Source organism: Megascapheus bottae, chromosome 28 (assembly GCF_031878675.1).
Source record: "Megascapheus bottae isolate mThoBot1 chromosome 28, mThoBot2.hap1, whole genome shotgun sequence".
NCBI lineage: Eukaryota > Metazoa > Chordata > Mammalia > Rodentia > Geomyidae > Megascapheus > Megascapheus bottae.
In genome coordinates, this window is record NC_143536.1 from 15,430,001 (window position 1) to 15,449,601 (window position 19,601).

At 49.9% G+C, this 19,601-nt stretch overlaps 2 protein-coding genes across 2 annotated transcripts; one reads left to right on the forward strand and one right to left on the reverse strand.

Moving 5' to 3' along the window:
* Positions 1 to 3,893: 3,893 nt before the first annotated feature.
* Positions 3,894 to 5,233, forward strand: Tssk2 (testis specific serine kinase 2). The gene has a single exon (XM_090320614.1). The coding sequence runs from the start codon at positions 4,026 to 4,028 to the stop codon at positions 5,100 to 5,102; it is 1,077 nt and encodes a 358-aa protein (XP_090176740.1). The 5' UTR covers positions 3,894 to 4,025; the 3' UTR covers positions 5,103 to 5,233.
* A 1,724-nt stretch (positions 5,234 to 6,957) lies between these two features.
* Ess2 (ess-2 spliceosome associated protein) lies at positions 6,958 to 19,242 on the reverse strand. Its single transcript, XM_090320617.1, has 10 exons — positions 19,073 to 19,242; positions 17,867 to 18,035; positions 17,674 to 17,769; positions 15,156 to 15,325; positions 14,922 to 15,039; positions 13,842 to 13,975; positions 12,194 to 12,296; positions 11,476 to 11,585; positions 7,964 to 8,079; positions 6,958 to 7,483 (listed from the first exon to the last, which is right to left on the reverse strand). The coding sequence occupies exons 1-10, from the start codon at positions 19,205 to 19,207 to the stop codon at positions 7,204 to 7,206; spliced, it is 1,431 nt and encodes a 476-aa protein (XP_090176743.1). The 5' UTR covers positions 19,208 to 19,242; the 3' UTR covers positions 6,958 to 7,203.
* Positions 19,243 to 19,601: the final 359 nt, after the last annotated feature.

Sequence of the window (19,601 nt, forward strand, 5' to 3'; positions counted from 1 at the left end):
TCCTCACTTGTAGGAAAATACATCGTAGTGCACCCAACCCCGATGCTGGCCTCAGGTCAAGGCGATTGCACCAGTCAGAGGCTACAGAGGCAGAGGGCAGGGTAGAAATCCGACTAAGATGTGAGGGGAGGAGGACTCAGAAGGCTAAAATGGGTGATGTGGCCAGACACCAATGGTTCTTGCCTGTAATTGTAGCTTATTCAGAAGGCTGAGATCAGAGGGTCCTGGTTTGAAACCAGTCCAGGCAGCAGTTTTTGAGAGTCTTATCTCAGATTAGTCATCATAAAGCAGGAAGTAGAGTTGTGGCTCAAGTAGCAGAGTGCCAGCTTTGAGCAGAAAAGCTAGGGGACAACTCCTAGGCCCTGAGTTTAAGCCCCCGGATGGGCACAAAAAGGAGGAGGGGAGGGAGGCAACTGCTTGCAGAAGTAGGAGGACTGGGAGAACTACAGCTGTGTGAATTTGGGTCTGAGGGGCCAGGCAGACATACTGTCATTGCCCTAGTACATCTAGCCACGTAAACCAGCCAACAGAAATTGGGGAGACAGAGTAGGTGGTCCAGCCATGCACCCCCTCTTGAGCTCACTGACCTGTGGGGTGAGTGGTTTTTCTGCTGTGTCTGCCATGAGACATCCTCCCCCTCATCAAGCCAACACTCAGTTCTCAACAATGCTGAGTTATCTGTCCAGGATTAATGAGGGGCTGCACTTGATAGAACAGCATATCCCACAGTATCATGTAACCACATTACATCCCCCCAAATCCCAGTTGGTCCCTTGGGGTGACATCCTTGCCAGAGTTGGAAAGCAAGCATGACAGGTGTCTTCACAAAGTGGGCCTGGGCCTGGGCCCAGTACAAAGCCACCATGGGTGTCTGACCTACACTGGCACCACTGGCTGCCATGTGCCACTCCTCTTGGCCTGTACCATATTACAAGGTGGTCCTCACCTTGATATGGTGGCCTATTTTTTCTTCACCATACTTTGGACAACCTCATGGGGGCCTGGAAGTTAAACACACATTAAAAAAAAAAAAGCAGCTGGGCACCAGTAACTCATAGTAACTCATGCCTGTAATCCTAGCTACTCAGGAGGATCTGAGGATCATGGTTCAAAGCCAGAAAGCCAGCCCGGGCAGGAAAGTCCATGAGATTCTTACTTCCAATGAACCACCAGAAACTGGAAGTGGTACTGTGGCTCAAAGTGATAGAGCACCAGCTTTGAGCAGAAAAAGCACAGGGGCAATGTGCATCCCCTGAGTTCAAGCTCCAAAGCACGCGCACGCACACACACACACACACACACACACACACACATACACAAGCATTCAGATTCAACTTACTTCCCACTTGTTTCCACCTTGGCAGACTTCAATCCCCCAGCCCCAGTGCCCTAGGAAAAAAGGGATCCAGTGAACCTGTCCTCCATATATCCCTCACCCCTCCAGCCTCTCCTGCCACTTAGTGACCACACAGCCCCTACAGTCAGTGTGGTTTCCAAATCTGCAAGGATTCTAGGGCCTAGCCTTTGAGGTGGGTTTTCCCTCGCCTGGCCACCTGTTGGTGTGTCTTTCCTCAGCTGCTTGCTCCTGCAGATGCTTCCCATTTCCCTAGGCTCAGCCAAGGTCTCCATGGAGCCCTCTGAGGGTCACTACCAGTGCTCCACAGCCTGCTTTTGTAAATTCTATCTGGCAGGCCTCAATGTCTAGGATGCAGGCACAGAACAGGCCCTGAGGAACCCTGGAAGAGTCCGACATCCTATGAAGAAACCCATAGTGGAACAAGACCCTTTCCATGTGCTCTACAGGTGACATGAAGAGCACAGTGCTGGAGAGCAACAGGTCAACTGCTTGAAGCCTATGCTACCACAGATGTCATCTTGCTGGACAACTGTGGGTTGCTTAGGCCTTATTTCTCACTTAGTGGCCCTCAAAGGCTTTAGGACAAAACCCAAAATATAGCCCCATGATCTGTTCATTTCCCTCCTTAGCCACAGACCATCACAAGCATTACCCATCCTTATCCTCCAACTTGGCTGGTTCCTCAGACTTCAGCCATCCCCCAGCCTCCTGAAGTTCAGGCCCAGGGTGTGTGTCTTCACCATTCCCACAGTCCTCTGCATCATGGCAGCTACCCATCTTGCACTCAACACTGACAGGTGTGATGCTGTTTCCCTGGTCTCTGGGTCCCAGGATTGGCTATTGCTAGCTCATCAGTGTCCCTCTGCACCTAAAACAAGATCATCAAATACTTGTGGATGGGTGCGCTAGTGGGAAAGCCAAGTTTGGAGGGCAGTCGACTTCCCAGCAGGCAGGTACCTGGCCCACAGACCTCCCATCACTGAAGTCATCCTGGAAGTCTTTGGTCTGATCTCTCTCCCTGGAACACATGGCCTTCATGAGGAGGCTACCCATCCCATGTCCTTAGCAGCTCTGCTTGTGCCAAATTGACCCTCTGACACATCCCTTGAGAAGCAGAGACCAACCACACTGTTCTGGACAGTGGCAGGATTTGAGGGAACCATAGCCATAGAAAAGAAGGGATGCCCCAGACAGAGCACTCAGGGTACCAAGAATGTGGAGGAGAAATATCATGAACCAGTTCCTTCTGGATCACAAAGGAGTAAATTGTCCTGGAAGAGTAAAATGCTCAGGAGAAAGGAATGCATCAAGCTAAGCTACTAACCACAAATGCCACGGAGCCAGAGGGACTTGGAGCTGCTAGCAAGGTGTCTCCCCTTGGGCACCAGCCCATCCTGTCCATTCTGTCCCAGTCTAGCAGCACACAGGGTGTGCCTTACATACTCCAGGTATTGAGTACACTTCGGTGCTGATGGGCTTGAGGATGAGCAGTGTTTACAGCATTGCTCACCAAGTGTAAGCTTAGGTGGAGACACAGCGAACATTTCCAGCCCGCCATATCCACCTGTAAAAATGTTGCTGATTTTCTGCGCCCAGGCTCCTACATCACCTTCCCATTGAACTCTACTACCCTTTCTCCCTATCAAGCCCAATCCTTCCACTTACCACTGATCAGATCCAGGCTGGCTTTTGCCTGGATCCCTCTGACCCATAGGGGCCTACATTACTCAAAGCTGGCCTCGGGCACTGGCTTCCGAACTCACCCCAAGGCCAATTATGTTCACATTTTGGCAGTGACCATTTTAAAACAGGACTCGGGTTATGCAATAGTGACCCATTACTTAAAGAGGAAAAAAGACAACGCAGTCTCCTCTTCCCTCCTGCCTTGTGCTATGCAAGTACTCTCCTGATCCATTCCTATTCCTGGGCCTGCCTCAGGATATGCACCTGCCTGCATGAACCTTGGGCCACCTAGCTGGGGACTCTGCACATCTCTTAACATTGCCTACCCCCACCACCTATTTACCTTGCTCAGGACACTAGTCCAAAGAGCTTGCTCGCTCCTCATCCCAAATCTAGAGGTGTGTCCTTCACCAGGCTTAGAACTACCCCTGGCCTGGCTGGACCAGAGCAAGCACCACTGATTCCAAGGACACAAACTAACTCTACAAGGGTTTTTCTCCATAGCCCTGAGGTAGCTGCAAGAAGCCAGTGCTAGTGAGATGAGGGCTAATGCAGGGTCAGTTCCCATAGCTAGGAGAGAGAAAACGGGAATGGAGCTGGGACTCCGGCTGGACCTTGGCCACCTCCCCTTGGACCTAACTTGTATTGGGGAAGCCACAACAAGAAAGAGGAGCAGGGAGGGTTACCACAGGCCTGGGTGCCAGCTTCATTCCAGTGGGTGGGGAGGGGGGGTGCTCCTTCCAGGGCAGCCTGGCTTCTAGGGTTCTAGAGGCCTCATTCCCCCCAGCCCAGTCCCCACTCCAGGCAGCCTGGCTTTATGACTTCATTTGCTGAAGTCACCTGGCGACAATGCTGAGCGTTCCACCCCTCCAAGTCCAAGCCCAGCCCAGCCAGACGCCTCCCCACAGCGGAAATGAAGACAATGCCTGCTGGCCCGTGTGGGGAAGAGATGTAGAGGGCAGCGGCACCGGCCGCTCTTGGCACCATGGACGATGCCGCGGTCCTAAGGAAGAAAGGTTACATCGTGGGAATCAATCTAGGCAAAGGCTCCTACGCAAAAGTCAAATCCGCCTACTCTGAGCGCCTCAAGTTCAATGTAGCAGTTAAGATCATCGACCGCAAGAAAACACCCACGGACTTCGTAGAGAGATTCCTTCCTCGGGAGATGGACATCTTAGCAACTGTCAACCACCGCTCCATCATCAAGACCTATGAGATCTTCGAGACTTCTGATGGGCGCATCTACATCGTCATGGAGCTGGGCGTCCAAGGTGACCTCCTTGAGTTCATCAAATGCAGAGGAGCCCTGCATGAGGATGTGGCTCGCAAGATGTTCCGCCAGCTCTCCTCCGCTGTCAAGTACTGCCATGACCTGGACGTCGTCCACCGAGACCTCAAGTGTGAGAACCTTCTGCTTGACAAAGACTTCAACATCAAGCTGTCTGACTTTGGCTTCTCCAAGCGCTGCCTGCGGGATGGGAGTGGGCGCATCGTCCTCAGCAAGACCTTCTGCGGCTCAGCGGCGTATGCAGCGCCCGAGGTGCTGCAGGGAATCCCCTACCAGCCCAAGGTGTACGACATCTGGAGCCTTGGCGTGATCCTCTACATCATGGTCTGTGGCTCCATGCCCTACGATGATTCGGACATCAAAAAGATGCTGCGCATTCAGAAGGAGCACCGTGTGGACTTCCCCCGCTCCAAGAACCTGACGGGCGAGTGCAAGGACCTCATCTACCGCATCCTGCAGCCAGATGTCAACCGGCGACTGCACATCGATGAGATCCTCAGCCACTCCTGGCTGCAGCCCCCTAAGCCCAAAGCCATGTCTTCTGCTTCCTTCAAAAGGGAGGGAGAGGGCAAATACCGGGCCGACTGCAAACTGGACACCCGGCCAGGCTCAAGACCCGAACACCGGCCTGACCACAAACTGGGGGCCAAAACTCAGCACCGGCTGCTGGTGGCGTCCGAGAATGAGGACAGAATGGAGGAAAGGCTGGCCGAGACCTCCAGAGCTAAAGACCATCACATCCCCGGAGCCGAGGTGGGGAAGGCAAGCACCTAGCGGTGGACAGGGCCCCCGGGGGGGCATGGTGCAATTGGCACTCACATAAACTAAGTAGGCAGGTAGGAGCTGAAGAAGGCACAGGTGCAAGGAACAAGTAAAATCCGTCAATTAAACCACTATTTTGATTACGTTCTATTAGCTTTCTTCCACTTAGTAGCAAAGACGTTAACTACTGACCACCAAATAAACCACAAAGTGTATACAAGCATCCAGAGTGCCCAGTGAGGAGTCTTTTTCTCTAGGACTCAGCCAGCGCGGAGGGTCTCCAGTGTAGGGGTCCAGGGACCAGTGCTCAGGCATAGGCAGATTCATGGTGAGGCCTCTATGGCAAGGAGAGAACCTTTATCATGGTCTCTACCCACTAAGCTCACACTTGTCTGCCTCTGACCTGCCCTCTGTCTCCAGAGGCCTCCATTGCCAGGCAGTGTAGCGGCCCCAGGAAACAGCGCTTGGTGATGGTGCCTGCTCTACTTCTCATGTTCCCTGTTACTAAACCACTTTAAACCACATTCCTCACGATGGCTTGGATAGCATCTTGACCCTCCTCCTCTCCTCTGCTTCCCACTTGCTATGGGTTCCTTGAGTTCAAGTAAACCTTCTCTAAGAGGCGAAAGCATCCAAAGGTGCAGGGAGCACCTACCCTAAAAGCTCCCAGGGTCTCACCGTGGGGGTTAGCAGAGGCCTCAAACAGGTAGCGGGTATCTGGTCCCAGATCAGCTTCCAGAGAACATCAGGGTTCAGGGAAGGGGTGAGGACCAATGCAGGAAGACTGGAGCAGACCACGCCCACAGGGCTCAAAGCAGTCAGGTGTGACCAAAGCCCCCCGAGTACAAGTTCCCAGAGGGCAACAACCTGTGACCCCCGACCCCCACTCCATGCACGCCTCCCACTGAAGACACTGGCTTGGGCTACACCATGGTGTTGGATCCAGCCAAGTCCAGAGGGCAGGGGGCTCCACAGCTCTATAAACATCAATCCTATGGACCCAGCGGACTACCTTCTGCCTAACAGGCACATAACCTGGCCCCAGTTCTTTGTACATTGTGGCCTGGGCTAGAGTGAAGCTCATGCCTCAGAGCTCAGTGGACAGAGCCAAGAGCAGTGGGAGAGATGAGAGGATAGTGGAGATGGCCCAGTCTGCACATGAGCTGGAAGCCAAGTGCTGGTAGGTGACAGCTGATGCCAAAAGGAGCCGAGGCGGGGAAGTGAGTCAAGCTGTGTGGGGCCTCATATACAGGACCTGCTGAGACAGAATCCAGGTGACCCTGAGGAGTACACATTTTTTTTTTTTTTTTTTTTTTGCCAGTCCTGAGATTTGACTCAGGGGCTGGGCTCTGTCCCTGATCCTCTCTGTGCTCAAGGCTAGTACTCTTTTTTTTTTTTTTTTTTTTTTTTTTGCCAGTCCTGGGCTTGAGCTCAGGGCCTGAGCACTGTCCTTGGATTTTCTCAAGGCTAGAACTCTACCACTAGAGCCTCAGCACCACTTCCGGCTTTTTGCTATGTATGTGGTACCGAGGAATCGAACCCGGGCCTTCGTGCATGCCAGGCAAGCACTTTAACCACTAGGCAAAACTCCCGGCTCCAAGGCTAGTACTCTTACCACTTGAGCCATAGTGCCACTTCCTGAGGGATACAACTTCTAAGGGCTCCATCCTTCTTCAAAACAGAAAGACCCATGGATACAAGAGAGGGGCATGTGTGAGCTCAGCTCAGAAGGCAAGTCCCTCAGCCACCCACGATTTTGTCCCCTAGGGGTACTTGCCACCGGGCCCAGAGTTCTGAGATCCTTGGATTTCAATGTAGGGCCAGGGCCCATTCAGGGAAAAAGATGGAAGGGAGCCTGACAAGACTATGCTTTCTATTTTTTTTTAATGACAGTTCAAGTAGGAATTAAATAGAAAAGTTTCAAGAAGGTCCTGGGGAACAGAACGAGTGCTGTGTGTTCCAAGCCATCACAGCTGTGACACAGTGGCTTTTATCTGTGATTTCACCTCTGGCCTTGGGCCTTGGTCTCCAGAGTCTGGAGTCCTCTGTTGAGTGTCCAGACAGATGCCCTGCAGGCTCCATAAACATCTACAAGCTCAACCTGGGTCTGGCTTTAAAAGAAGTCTGAGGCCTTGCGCCGGGCGGGGAGCTGCAGCAAGTTGTCTGTGATGGAGGCGGGATCTTGTGTGAGGGGTGTGCGTGTGGCAGAGCCAGGGGCTGGTGTGCTTGTGGGGGTCTGTGGCCCACCAGCAGGGGTCTTCAGGTGGGCAGAGCGTGCTGGGGATGGTGTGTAGCTGGCTCGCAAGGCACGATCTGTGTACTTGCTGGCTGTCCTGTTCACAAGGCGCTGTAGGGCTGGAGACATGGCTGGACTCAGACCTTTGGGGGTGAGGCTAGGGTAGAGGGATGAGAGAGAGAAGCAGTATTACGTGAGCCTGAGTATACTGCCTACATAGGAAATCCCTTAGCCCTCCAGAAGAGCCTGTCAGAGGCACAATGCTTTAGCGCTCAGGATGACACCAGGCAACCTGGCACACAGTCAGGTCAAACCCGAGCTCAGCCAGTGATGGAGCTGCCTCTGGATGTAGGTGGGTCCTCAACATACCACCTCTCTAAGAGGTGAATCGTAACACTGGCTCCACAAGGCTGAGTGGGACAAAGGGTCTGGAGGCAGCTCTTATAAAGATGGGCTAAGGAAGATATGGAGCAAAAATGGATAAGGGTCCACAGTCTACTTCACATATGGCTACTTCTGTCTGGATCAGTGCCTTAAAGACCATGATTCCACATGGCCTGGGATGGGTAGAACAGGGTCAGAGCAGAAACCAGCCCAATCCTATGCCAGTTCAATCAAGGGCCTGGCTGCCCCTTACCTGGCTAGGTTCTCTGTCACTCTCCGCAAAGCTTCCTGCTTCTTAGCTCGGTTCTTGGCAGCTGCCTCATTTGCCATCTTCAAGCCCAGCCGTTCCCTGCGGCCTGGCTCCAAGATCTACAAGGAAGCAGATATGGGGGTGTACTGGACCTGTCACTCAATCAGGTAGTCCCTCACCCAGAAAGGCAGCTGAGGGTTGGGAGTGTGGCCTAGTGGTAGAGTGTTTGCCTAGTATACACAAAGCCCTGGGTTCAATTCCTCAGTACCACATACACAGAAAAAGCTGGGAGTGGTGCTGTGGCTCAAGTGGTAGAGCTCTAGTCTTGAGAAAACCCAAGGACAGTGCTGAGGCCCCGAGTTCAAGCCCCAGGACTGGCAAAAAGAAAGAAAGAAAAAGCAACTGATATGAGCACTAGCCTCTTTCCCCAGGCTGATGACTCGAGAAACCCACCATCGTCTCCCTAACAGTCTGTCAAACACCAGTTGCTATGAGCCTGGGAGTATGGCCTAGTGGTAAAGAAAGAGTGCTTGATTGCTTGCCTAGTACGCACAAAGACACGGGTCCGATTCCTCGGTCCCACATACATAGAAAAAAGCCAGAAGTAGTGCTGTGACTCAAGTGGTAGGGCTCTAGCCTTGAGAAAGTCCAAGGACAGTGCTCAGGCCCAGAGCTAAAAAAAAAAAAAAAAAAAGCCACCTGCTGGCTGTGCACGGGTGGCTCACACCTATAATCCTAGCTACTGTGAAGGCTGAGATCCGAGGATCAAGGTTTGATCATAGCCTAGTTAGATAAGTCTATGAGACTCATCTCCAATTAACCGCTAGAAAACTGGTGCTGTCGGTCAAGTGGTAGAGTGTGTTAGCCTTGAGCAAAAGAGCTCAGAGACAGTGCCCAGGCCCCAGGCTCAAGTCCCACAATCAACAAAAATAAAAGCTCCCCCTTCCTCCCCCTCCCCCTCTAGTGTGTCTTCCATAACGACATAAAAGAAGACACGAGAAAAGCTAAATATCTTCCTGTCTTCAAAGAGATGCAGATTAAATCATGGTATTGGCATTTAATAACTCTAACAACTTTAATAACTTTAGCAGGAAGTGTACATACAACACTGGGAAGGCAATAAAATCCACACAAATTGTGTGTGACAATGAGTAATGTAAAATGCCCTGGTCTGGTTTCTGAGAAATTATCTCAAAATCATCAAAAGGAACAAGACATCAACTAGGATCACAGGTGTGAGTCACTGGGGCCCAGATGGAACTTCTCTTTGTTATTAGCTAGTAGGTCTAGAATTGTAATACATGTGCTTTGCTATTATTAGCATACATTAGTTGGGTGGTGGAAGACTCTGTACTCATGGAATACGATGTATTCCATCCAATCTAACTCCCTCAACTACGCTCCCTTAGTCCCCTCCATAAAACAGTTCAACAGGTTTTATTGTTGTATTTTCATCCATGCTAACAACCATAGAATAAATTCAATGTTTGATAACATGGGGGTCTCGGTTATTTATTTATTTATTTATTTTTTGCCAGTCCTGGGCTTGAGCTCAGGGCCTGAGCACCGTCCTTGGACTTTCTCAAGGCTAGAGCTCTACCACTTGAGGTTCAGCACCACTTCCGGCTTTTTTTCTATGTATGTGGTACCAAGGAATCGAACCCAGGTCTTCAAGCATGCTAGGCAAACACTTTAACCACTAGGCCAAACTCCCAGCCCGGTCTCGGTTATTTCTTTCTTGAGTTTGTTGTGGTTATTTGTGTAGGTATGTAATACGTGATGAGTTGATCTGAGGAAGAACCAGAGCGCTCTGCTGGGGAGGCTGCAGGTCAGGCTGGCAGTGCAGTGGCCGTTCTCTTCAGCATTGAAGTCCAAGCCTATGTTTGTGCTTTCTTTTTTCTTTCTTTTTTGTTGGCAGTGCTGGGTAAACCCAGGGCCTAACACTTGCTGGGCAGTTGGCTCTACCACTTAAGTCTCTAATCCCTTTGAACTATTTTTCAAATAGGGTCTCATGGTTTTTCCCTGGCTGTCATCCTCTTAGTAATGCTTCCTGTGTGACTGGGATACCAGCTTATTAGTGGAGATGGAATCTTATTAACTTTTTGCTCATGTTAAGCCTCAAACTGTGATTGTAAGCTGAGATTTTAAGTGTAAGGGAGAGGAGTGTGTGTCCTGTGTGTGTGTGCATGTCAGAGTCTGGGTGAGGTCCCATAGCTTTTTCACTAAAGGCTAGCCCTCTACCATTTAAGCCACAGTTCTACTTATAGCTTTTTGGTAGTTAAGAGATAAGAGTTCCACAGACTTTTCTGCCTAGGTTAGCATGGAACCACGAGCTCAGCTCTCAGTCTTCTGAATAGCTAGGATTACAGGCATGAGCCGCTAATGCCTAGCTAGTGGTTTTCTTTATGAAAACCACTCTAGTTCTGCTTCCATTGCTAACCAAGTGATGTTTTTTTTGTTTTGGTAGGTCATGGGGCTTGAACTCTGGATCTGGGTGCTGTCCCTGAGCTCTTCATTTCAAGGCTACCACCCTCCCTTTGAGCCAAGCCCCACTTCCCATTTTCTGGAGATAAGAGTGTAAGGTTCTTTTGTGCCTGGGCTAGCTTTGAACCTTGATCCTCAGATCTCAGCCCCCTGAGTAGCTAGGATTACAGGCATGAGCCACCGTGCCCAGCACCAAGTGATTTTTCTTTCCAACACATCTAAACTGATCATCACCAATGCCTGAAGGAACTGGTTCAAATGACTGACCTTTGACCTAGTCATTGAACTGGACTAGACCTGTGCATTCATTCCAGATTCTACACCTGATTCTTTGGGTTGGGTTTCTAAACTAGGTGACACCATTAACATGCCATGACACCATTAACATGACTCAGTACAAAACTGGCACTTGGACAGCACATGTCTATGCCCTGGGTTTTATCAGTCTCTTCTTCCCCTTCCAAACCTAGTCATTCAGTCTCACTGGCAATCACCCTGCAGCCCAAGATACCTTGTTTTCCCCACACATCTTGGACTACACCTGGCCACACTTGTAACCTTGCCATCCAAGGCCACCAGTTTCTCACCCCTCCTGGCACCCCTGCTAAGCTGCATTCAACCCAATTCATGAAGGGCCTGCCTCCCCTGCCCTTGGCTCACACACACCATTCACCCACTCCTGTAATGTTGGGCTTGAACTGCACCATTTAAGATGAGTGTTCTGTTACCCAGAGGCCTTGCTGTGCCAGCATACACCTTCTGAGGATGCAAACCATATCCCAAGGCTCTCAGACCTGCAAGGCAGATGAAGCTCTTGTTCTGACTGTGTGGCAATCCTACCACATCTATGACAGACCCTGGACCTCCAAACCCCGAAGGGAGATCAGTTCACTCCCTGCCTTGCAAGACCCATCCATCTAAATGCCAGCATTCAAAGCACCAGAGCTTGGCCTGCTTTGACCTCTTGTGCTCAGTCTTGAGCAGCAGGTACCCACACTGACTCTCACCCTTGCTCCCCTCTCACAACTCACCTTGAAAGCTGGTCCCGGGGTCCTGTCCACATAGGGTGTCTCTGACCCTTCAACTCTCAGGGGAGTGTTCTCAACTTCTCCCCAGGTCATCAGTGGAGACTCATTCACACCTAGAGGTAGAAAGCCCACAGTTACTCAGGCTGGGGATCCTGCCCGGTCCCCATGACATCCTCACTATCACAGCCAGTTACCTCTATGTGTATTCTAGCTAGCATCATGGCTAGACACAAGCCCTCTCCCCTTCCCCAAGACCCTTATCCTTTGAGAGGGAAAGCTAACTCACCATGGGCTGGCCCAAAACAGAAGTGCCTCAGCTGGACCCTATCCTAGCACTGGACCATGGAAACTTCTAAAAGTCCTACCAGGACTTTACTGGTGGTTCTCACCACCCCTAAGGGAAGAGATACTCTAGTCCCTCCACCTCTTAGAACTCAGAATAAACCTGGAGCACCTCCACATGCTTTAGCCCTTCATAGCAACTAGCACTGAGAGCATAGAGGGCAGAGGGGCAAGGCCACCACGCAGGAAGGCTATGTGCCCAGCACTTAGAGGCTCTCTTCCTTCAGAGAGCTCTTAGATCAGGAGGCACTGTCCACACAAAACCCAACCTGTTATCATGGACAGGTCCAGAAGGATACAGCACCACTAACATCTCAGGTCAGGTCTACAGAATCTAGGCCACCCATAACCCCAGCCTGGTACCTGATCTGTTTCTCACCAGGGGCAGGAGAAGGAGTAGCAACAAATCCGAATCCACCCACTCGGGGAGACTCCTGGGGGATCAGCTCCTTGCCATCAGGGCCCACCTTGCCCTGTTTATGCTGCAAGAAGCAGAGAGGGTATCATCAGAGGGACTCTTCCCAGCCAGGAAAGTAGATGCAGAGGTGCTGCTGGAAACACTTTCCCTCCTCAGGACAAAAGTGGAGATCTAGGATGGGAAGCACACTCAGGGAAAAAGGAGGCTCTCATCCCACCCTCAAAAGACCTTGAGGAGGCCAGGAGTTTAGCCTAGTGGTAGAGTGCTTGCCTAGCATGCATGAAGACCTGGGTTTAATTCCTTGGTACCACATACATAGAAAAAAAGTCAAAAGTGGTGCTGAGGCTCAAGTGGTAGAGCTCTAGCCTTGAGAAAGTCCAAGGACAGTGCTCAGGCCCTGAGCTCAAGCCCAGGACTGGCCAAAAGAAAAAAAAGACCTTGAGAATTTAGTCCACTGGCTCAGGAAGCTGAGAGCTGAGGATCATGATTTGAAGTCACACTGGACAGGAAAGTCCAAGAGACTCTTCTCTCCAATAAATACCAAAAATGCCAGTAGTGGAGCTGTGGCTCAAGTGGTAGAGCACTAGTCTTGAGCAAAAAAGCTCAAGGACCTCACACAAGTCCTGAGTTCAAGCTCCAGGACTGGTTTGTTTGTTTTTTGTTTTTTTTTAAAGACTTTGGGGGCTGAGAGTTTGGCCTAGTGGTTAAAGTGCTTGCCTAGCATGCATGAAGACCCGGGTTCGATTCCTCGGTACCACATACATAGAAAAAAAAAAAGCCGGAAATGGTGCTGAGGCTCAAGTGGTAGAGCTCTAGCCTTGAGAAAGTCCAAGGACAGTGCTCAGGCCCTGAGCTCAAGCCCAGGACTGGCAAAAAAAAAAAAAGACTTTGGGGCAGTGCTGGCACCCATAGCCTGACAGAGTACAATGTAACAAGACAGGGCTGGACTGTCTCTTTCCTCTAAGGCATCTGTAAATCTTTCCACCTCTTGCCACCAGCCATAACTATCCATGACCACCACAGTCACTGTCAAAAAAGTACTGAGAGGCCAGGAGCATAGCCTAGTGGTAGAGTGCTTGCCTAGCATGCATGAAGCCCTGGGTTCGATTCCTCAGTTCCACATACACAGAAAAAGCTGGAAGTGGTGATGTGGCTCAAGTGGTAGAGTGGTAGCCTTGAGCAAAAAGTGTCCAAGGACAGTGCCCAGGTCCTGAGTTCAAGCCCCAGAACTGGTGAAAAAAAGTACTCAGGACTGGGAATGTAGCTTAGTGGTAGAGTGCTTTCCTAGCATGCATGAAGCCCTGGGTTCGATTCCTCAGTACCACATAAACAGAAAAAGCTCAAAGTGGTGCTGTTGTTCAAGTGGTAGAGTGCTAGCCTTGACAAAAAGAAGCTCCTAGCAGACTTTATTCTCTTGGGCCTTGCTATCAAGGAAGCTGGCATGAATCTGGACCCACAGAATGTGCCCTTGGCTTGGCACTTGCGCCTATTTAATTCCATCCACCTAAAGGCAGTTCTAACTAAAAGAAGACAAACAGGATGGCCATGTCTGCCCACAATCAGCCCTGTCACATGTGACTCCAGCCCACATCTAGCCCTGCTAGCTTACCTGGGCATTGAGGGCAGCTGCCTGCTGAAGCTGGGATCTGCTCAGGGCCTGGCTGAAGGGATCCCGCAGGAATCGTGTGTTCTTATGCACTACCTGCCGGGGCTTCTTAAAGAGCTGATCTTCATCTGGGACACCTGGAAGAAGAAGCAGAGGACAGAAGTAGGTGGCCAACCCCAATGCCCGCAGCTCTGTGGCTTGAGGGTCAAAAACACTCTTTCCAGGATTGGAGGCGTAGCTCAGTTGGTAGAACACTAGCTAATGAGTGAAAGCCTCTACTGAGTTTGAGTTCTGATCTCTGGTCTCATGGGGGGGGGGGGAGGAATGAGAGAGAGGGAGGAGGGGTGGGAAGGGGGAGGGGAGGGGAGGGAGGAAGAGGAAAGAAGAGAAGAGAAAAGAGATCAGAGTATCAGTGGCTCACACCTGACAGACATCCTAGCTACTCGGGGAGGCTGAGATCTGAGGACCATGGCTTGAAGTCAGCCGTAGGAAACTCTATGAGATGCTTATTTCCAATTATACACCAAAAAAATTCAAAAGTGGAGCTGTGGCTCAAGTGACAGAGTGTTAGCCTTGACCAAAAAAGTTCAAGACAGTGGCCAGACCCTGAGTTCAAGAACCAGGACTAATACAAAACAACAAAAAGAAAGAAAGTGGGGGGGGGGGGAGGAAGAAAGGATAGACATGGATAGAGATAGATAGATAGATAGATAGATAGATAGATAGACAGACAGACAGACAGACAGACTCGTTCCTCAGGCAAAACACTCCCAGCTGAACAGAAGCTCTCTATCTGTAGCTCTCTATCTGACTCCATACAACCACAAAGCATGGATAAAGCTGAAAGGAACTCATTACCCCAAATAATGTCATTACCCCACCTGAAGCAAACCCGGACCTATCTGAGGCCTACACTACAATACCCACAACCTCTGCTGCAAAGGAACATACCAAAAACAACAACAACAACAACAACAACAAAACAAAAACAGGGCAACCCTGACAGTGACCCCCTAATAGAGCCAGGGACATATAGCTGTATCCCTTGGCTGCGGGTCCTGCACCTCAGTCCCTACTGCTTACCTTCTGGGTAGTACATGAGAGAATTCTTCGCCTTGTACTTCCAGGTCTCCACACCAGCCTGGCTGCTCTCGATGGCTTGGTGCTCTGCCGATGGGAGTTCAAGATTGTCTTTTTGCCTCTATAATCACATGGAGGAAAGTGAAAGTCAGGAATGTCCCTAGGCATTGTACCTACGTCCCTGGGACTCCTCAATCCCAACAGAGAATGAATTATGTTCCCAAACTGCAGAAATACCTTCTCAAACTCCTCCTCAGCTTGGTAGAGCCAGGCATGGCGGGCCCGGTTCTTCTCCTTGGCTACCTCCATGATCTCCTGGAAGGAGGCATTGTCCTCACTTGTGTAACGACTCAGGAAGACATCCAGGCTGGGAAGTGGCTCCTTCTCCTCTTCTTCTATAGCCTCTCCTGTTCAGGGGTTGTAGGCGTGTGTGGGCGACACAGTACCATACATGGCATAAACCTCACTTTGCAGAAGAGAGGTCAGTGTACCCAGACCCTGGAATTACAGCACCCAAAAGCAGGGCTAGAATGCTTGTCCCTGCGAGATGATAGCCCCATGGGATTAGAATCTACCCACCCCCAACTGCCCAGGGAACTCTTGTGGGACACTTTGTGGCAGCCTGAGCACCATTCTTATCTGCTAGATGCCAAGAAAAGTATTCAATCTGATGGAGGGAGGGAGGCATTAATGTAAGAGTTAGTGATGAGAAAGTTCAGAGGCTCTTGGTCACTGGAATTTGCTGACCCTAAGGATCTCACTCTAAGCCTTGAGATCTCCCTCCCCCACTCCTTCCCTCCCTCCCTAGGATTTCCTTATTCTAACTGTTCCTCCCTTCCTGGAACTTGTATTATTACAGGTATATGATTGTAAATGAAGCAGCCAGACTTGCCAGCTAGTCCTTAAGGGAAGTCCTCTATGGTTCAGGGCATGTAAATTCTAGGCCACAACTTCAACCACTCCAGCTACCACAGAAAGTGGTATTCTCAAAGGGAAAAGCACCATCCTTTCAAAGATAGTACTACAAATTTCAGTGGAAGATCTTCCTTTTCTGTTCTGATACTCTTGATCACTGGCTAAGTGCTAAACTGCAAAGCACAGCAGGATATAAGTTTGAAACCTGGATTAAGAAAGAGGACATAGAGGCCAGGAGTTTGGCCTAGTGGTTAAAGTGCTTGCCTAGCATGCGCGAAGACCCGGGTTCGATTCCTTGGTACCACATATATACAAAAAAGCTGGAAGTGGTGCTGAGGCTCAAGTGGTAGAGCTCTAGCCTTGAGAAAGTCCAAGACAGTGCTCAAGCCCTGAGCTCAAAAAAAAAAAAAAAAAAAGAGGACATAGATGGGGCTGGGAGTTTGGCCTAGTGGTAGAGTGCTTGCCTAGCATGCACGAAGACCAGGGTTCGAGTCCTCAGAACCACATATATAGAAAAAAGCCAGAAGTGGTGCTGTGGCTCAAGTAGTAGAGCTCCAGCCTTGAGAAAACCAAAGGTCAGAGCTCAGACCCTGAGCCCAAGCCCAGGACTGGCAAAAAGAAAGGAAGACAGGAACTGTTTACTCATGCCTACAATTGTATCAACTCAGGAGGATGAGATGCGAAGACTTCAGTTCAAAGTCAACTAGGACAGAAAAGTCTGTGATACTCTTATCTTTAATTAAACACCAAAAGCCAGAAGTGGAGCTACAATAAAGTGGTAGACTCACAGCCTTAAGTGGAAAAGTTAAGGAACACCCTGGCCCTGAGTTCAAGAAGCCCCAGCACTGGCACAAAAGAAAGGAAAGGCGCCATGGCTCAGGCCTGTTCAGAAGGCTAAGACCTGAGGATCATAGCCAGCCTAGCAGGAACGTCCATGAGACTCTTATTTCAAATAAACTTCCCCTGGGCGCCGTGGCTCACACCTGTAATCCTATCTACTCTGGAGGCTGAGATCTGAGGATCACAGTTCAAAGCCAGTCCAGGCACTGAAGACTGTGAGACTCATCTCTAATTAACCAGTAGAAAACTGGAAATGGCACTGTGACTCAAGGGTAGGGCCTTGAGCTGAAGAGCTCAGGGACAAGGCCCAGGCCCAGAGTCCAAGCCCCACAACCAAAAACAAAAAACAAAAACAAAAACAAAAAAAAGTGGGCTGGGAACGTGGCTTAGTGGTAGAGTGCATGCTTAGCATGCATGAAGCCCTGGGTTCAATTCCTCATTACCACATAGACAGAAAAAGCCAGAAGTAGCACTATGGCTCAAGTGGTAGAGTGCTAGCAAAAAAAAAAAGCCCAGAGACAGCACCAAGGCCCTAAGTTCAAGTCCCCACAATTGACAAAAATGGAAAAGAAAAACAGATCCAGATAAAAGACAGCACACCAAGCTTATTGCAACTTTATACAGAAAGACCAGGAACATTTTGCCTGAACAGATATCTGAGCAGATATTTGAAGGAAAAGAAAGAACAAACTAGGCATTTATCTGAGAAAAAGGAACAATATTAAAGAAACCCCCTGTCAGAGGACAGCTGTGAAAGGAGCCTTCTAATTCCCATATAACCCCCACAGAGAAGGAGCTAATAGACAGTGGACAAAGAAGCACCATCATAGTTGAAGAAAGACCCAGATCTTTCAGCTTCTTGACAAATGCTATTTAATCCCTCAGGTTGTTATTTAGGCAAGAAGACCTTTCAGGGATAACATGTGACCTGCAGTGCTTGGACTATTCCTGAGGGCCTCAATCCCTGACCCTGTGACCAAAATAATAAGCTCTCACTCACCATCCTCTAGATTTCGGCCCTGAGTCCTGGGCCTATTGCCCACAACTCCAGGGGCGCTGTGTACCTCGGGGGTTTCAAATGTGGCTGGAGTCACATCTAGAGAAAGACAAGGAGGAGGTTAGAAATAAGAATGAGTCTATAGTGACATTCAAAGAACTTTTCCTTCTGCCACCCACCCAAAGAATCCTCTTACAGGGTAGTGGGGGCTCTCGTGACATTTTGCCAAGGGCAGAACCAAACTTGATAGCTATCTGGCGCATGCGTTCCAAGTCACCATTCTCCTCAGCTTCCAGATACTCTTTTTGTGCTTGTAGCTTCTCCACATCAGGAAAGAAATCCCTCTGGATGACCATCTGGAGGCCCTATGGAAGAGATCAACAGAAAAGGCAGAGTGGCGTCAGTGGTCTGCACCATAGTTCACTGTTCTGCCTGCTAAAGCCCTGCTGTACCTTTCACTGTCTGTTTTCTGAGTAGTTTACTGGAGGCAAGGGTCTCACAGAATTTCCTGCCTAGCTTTGCTTTGAACATATGGTCTTCAGATCTCAACCTGCTGAGTAGCTAGAATTACAGGTGTGAGTCAGTGGTACCCAGCTTTCTCTGAGCTTTTGTGCTCAAAGCCAGTGCTTTATGACTTGAGCTACAGTTCTCACTTCCAGATTTTTTTTTTTTGGCAGCTAATTGGAGATCAGAGTGTGATGGACTTTCCTGCCCCAGCTAGTTTCAAATAGAGATAATCAGATCTGAGCCTCCAGAGTGAGCAGCTTCTAGGCATGAGCCTGTAATCCAAACCTTTGTCCTGAGTGACTTCAAACAGTCACCACCACAACCACCGGATGAAATTCCTGTTGTCACCTCCTTCCAGATCTTTGCTCTTGAGCTGCAAAATCTGTACATCGTCTCACATTTAAATCAGTGTAAAATCAAACTTGCTGCCTCCCCTAAGAACAATCCTGGGGTCAGCACATTTGCAGTCATGACCAACTCCCACTTTGAGGGGCATCTGTGGACCACCCAACTAAAGATACTGCCACAATAGCCTCTGATTTCCAGGACATCCCCTCTCCTGGCCTTTCCATTTGTTGCCACTGCCTTGTAGAAAGTCATTTCTTGCTATCATACTTCAAACGTGTGAACCTTCTGAAACTGGCAATTTAATGGAAAACTTGGTTTTCCTGATCGTGACCATATATTTCCCCCCCCCCCACCTTTTCTCCTGCTAATGCCACCCCTCCAGTAAGGACACTTTCCTCTGCACTGGTTAGTGGGCTCACGAAACTTTCTACACCGCAAGGGAAGAGGATCAATTGTTAACACTTCCACAAGCTGATGGGAATGCGGGGACCCCAGAGGAGTGCGAAACAGAAGGAGGACCCGGAAGACTCTGGCAGTGAGGTCATACCTCGATATATTCTTCCTCATCCAGGACCCTCTGCTTGCTCCTTGCAGCTCCAGTGTCACCCGCCGCGCGCTTCCTTGGGGCCCCGGACTCGGCAGGCTGCAAAAGGGCCCGAGCCGAGGCGCCCGGCGTCCCCATCGCTATCCCGAACTGCTCGGGCGACGCTAACGCGTCACAAGGTTGGGGCGGGGAGCGGGAACTTCACCATTTGCGCAGGCGCCTACAAGAGCTAACCAATGGGAAAACAGTACTTTTCTAACGCCAGATGGCGCTTCGTGTGACGTCACGAAAGCGCTTGCTCTTATGGGACTTGTAGTCTTGTTCATCCCTGCGTTATCTGGGCTGTAGACACAATGGGGCGCTGTTGTGAGAGCTATTTCACGTGCGGGTCGGGCAGTTATATTTTAGCACTGGGAAAAATAAAAAAAGCTTTGGGTTTCCGCAAATAGCACTCAATGCACTTCAAAAATATTAACAAAAACCACTCTCTTCAGAAACATTGATTATGTACAAGTTCCAAACTTTATGCAAG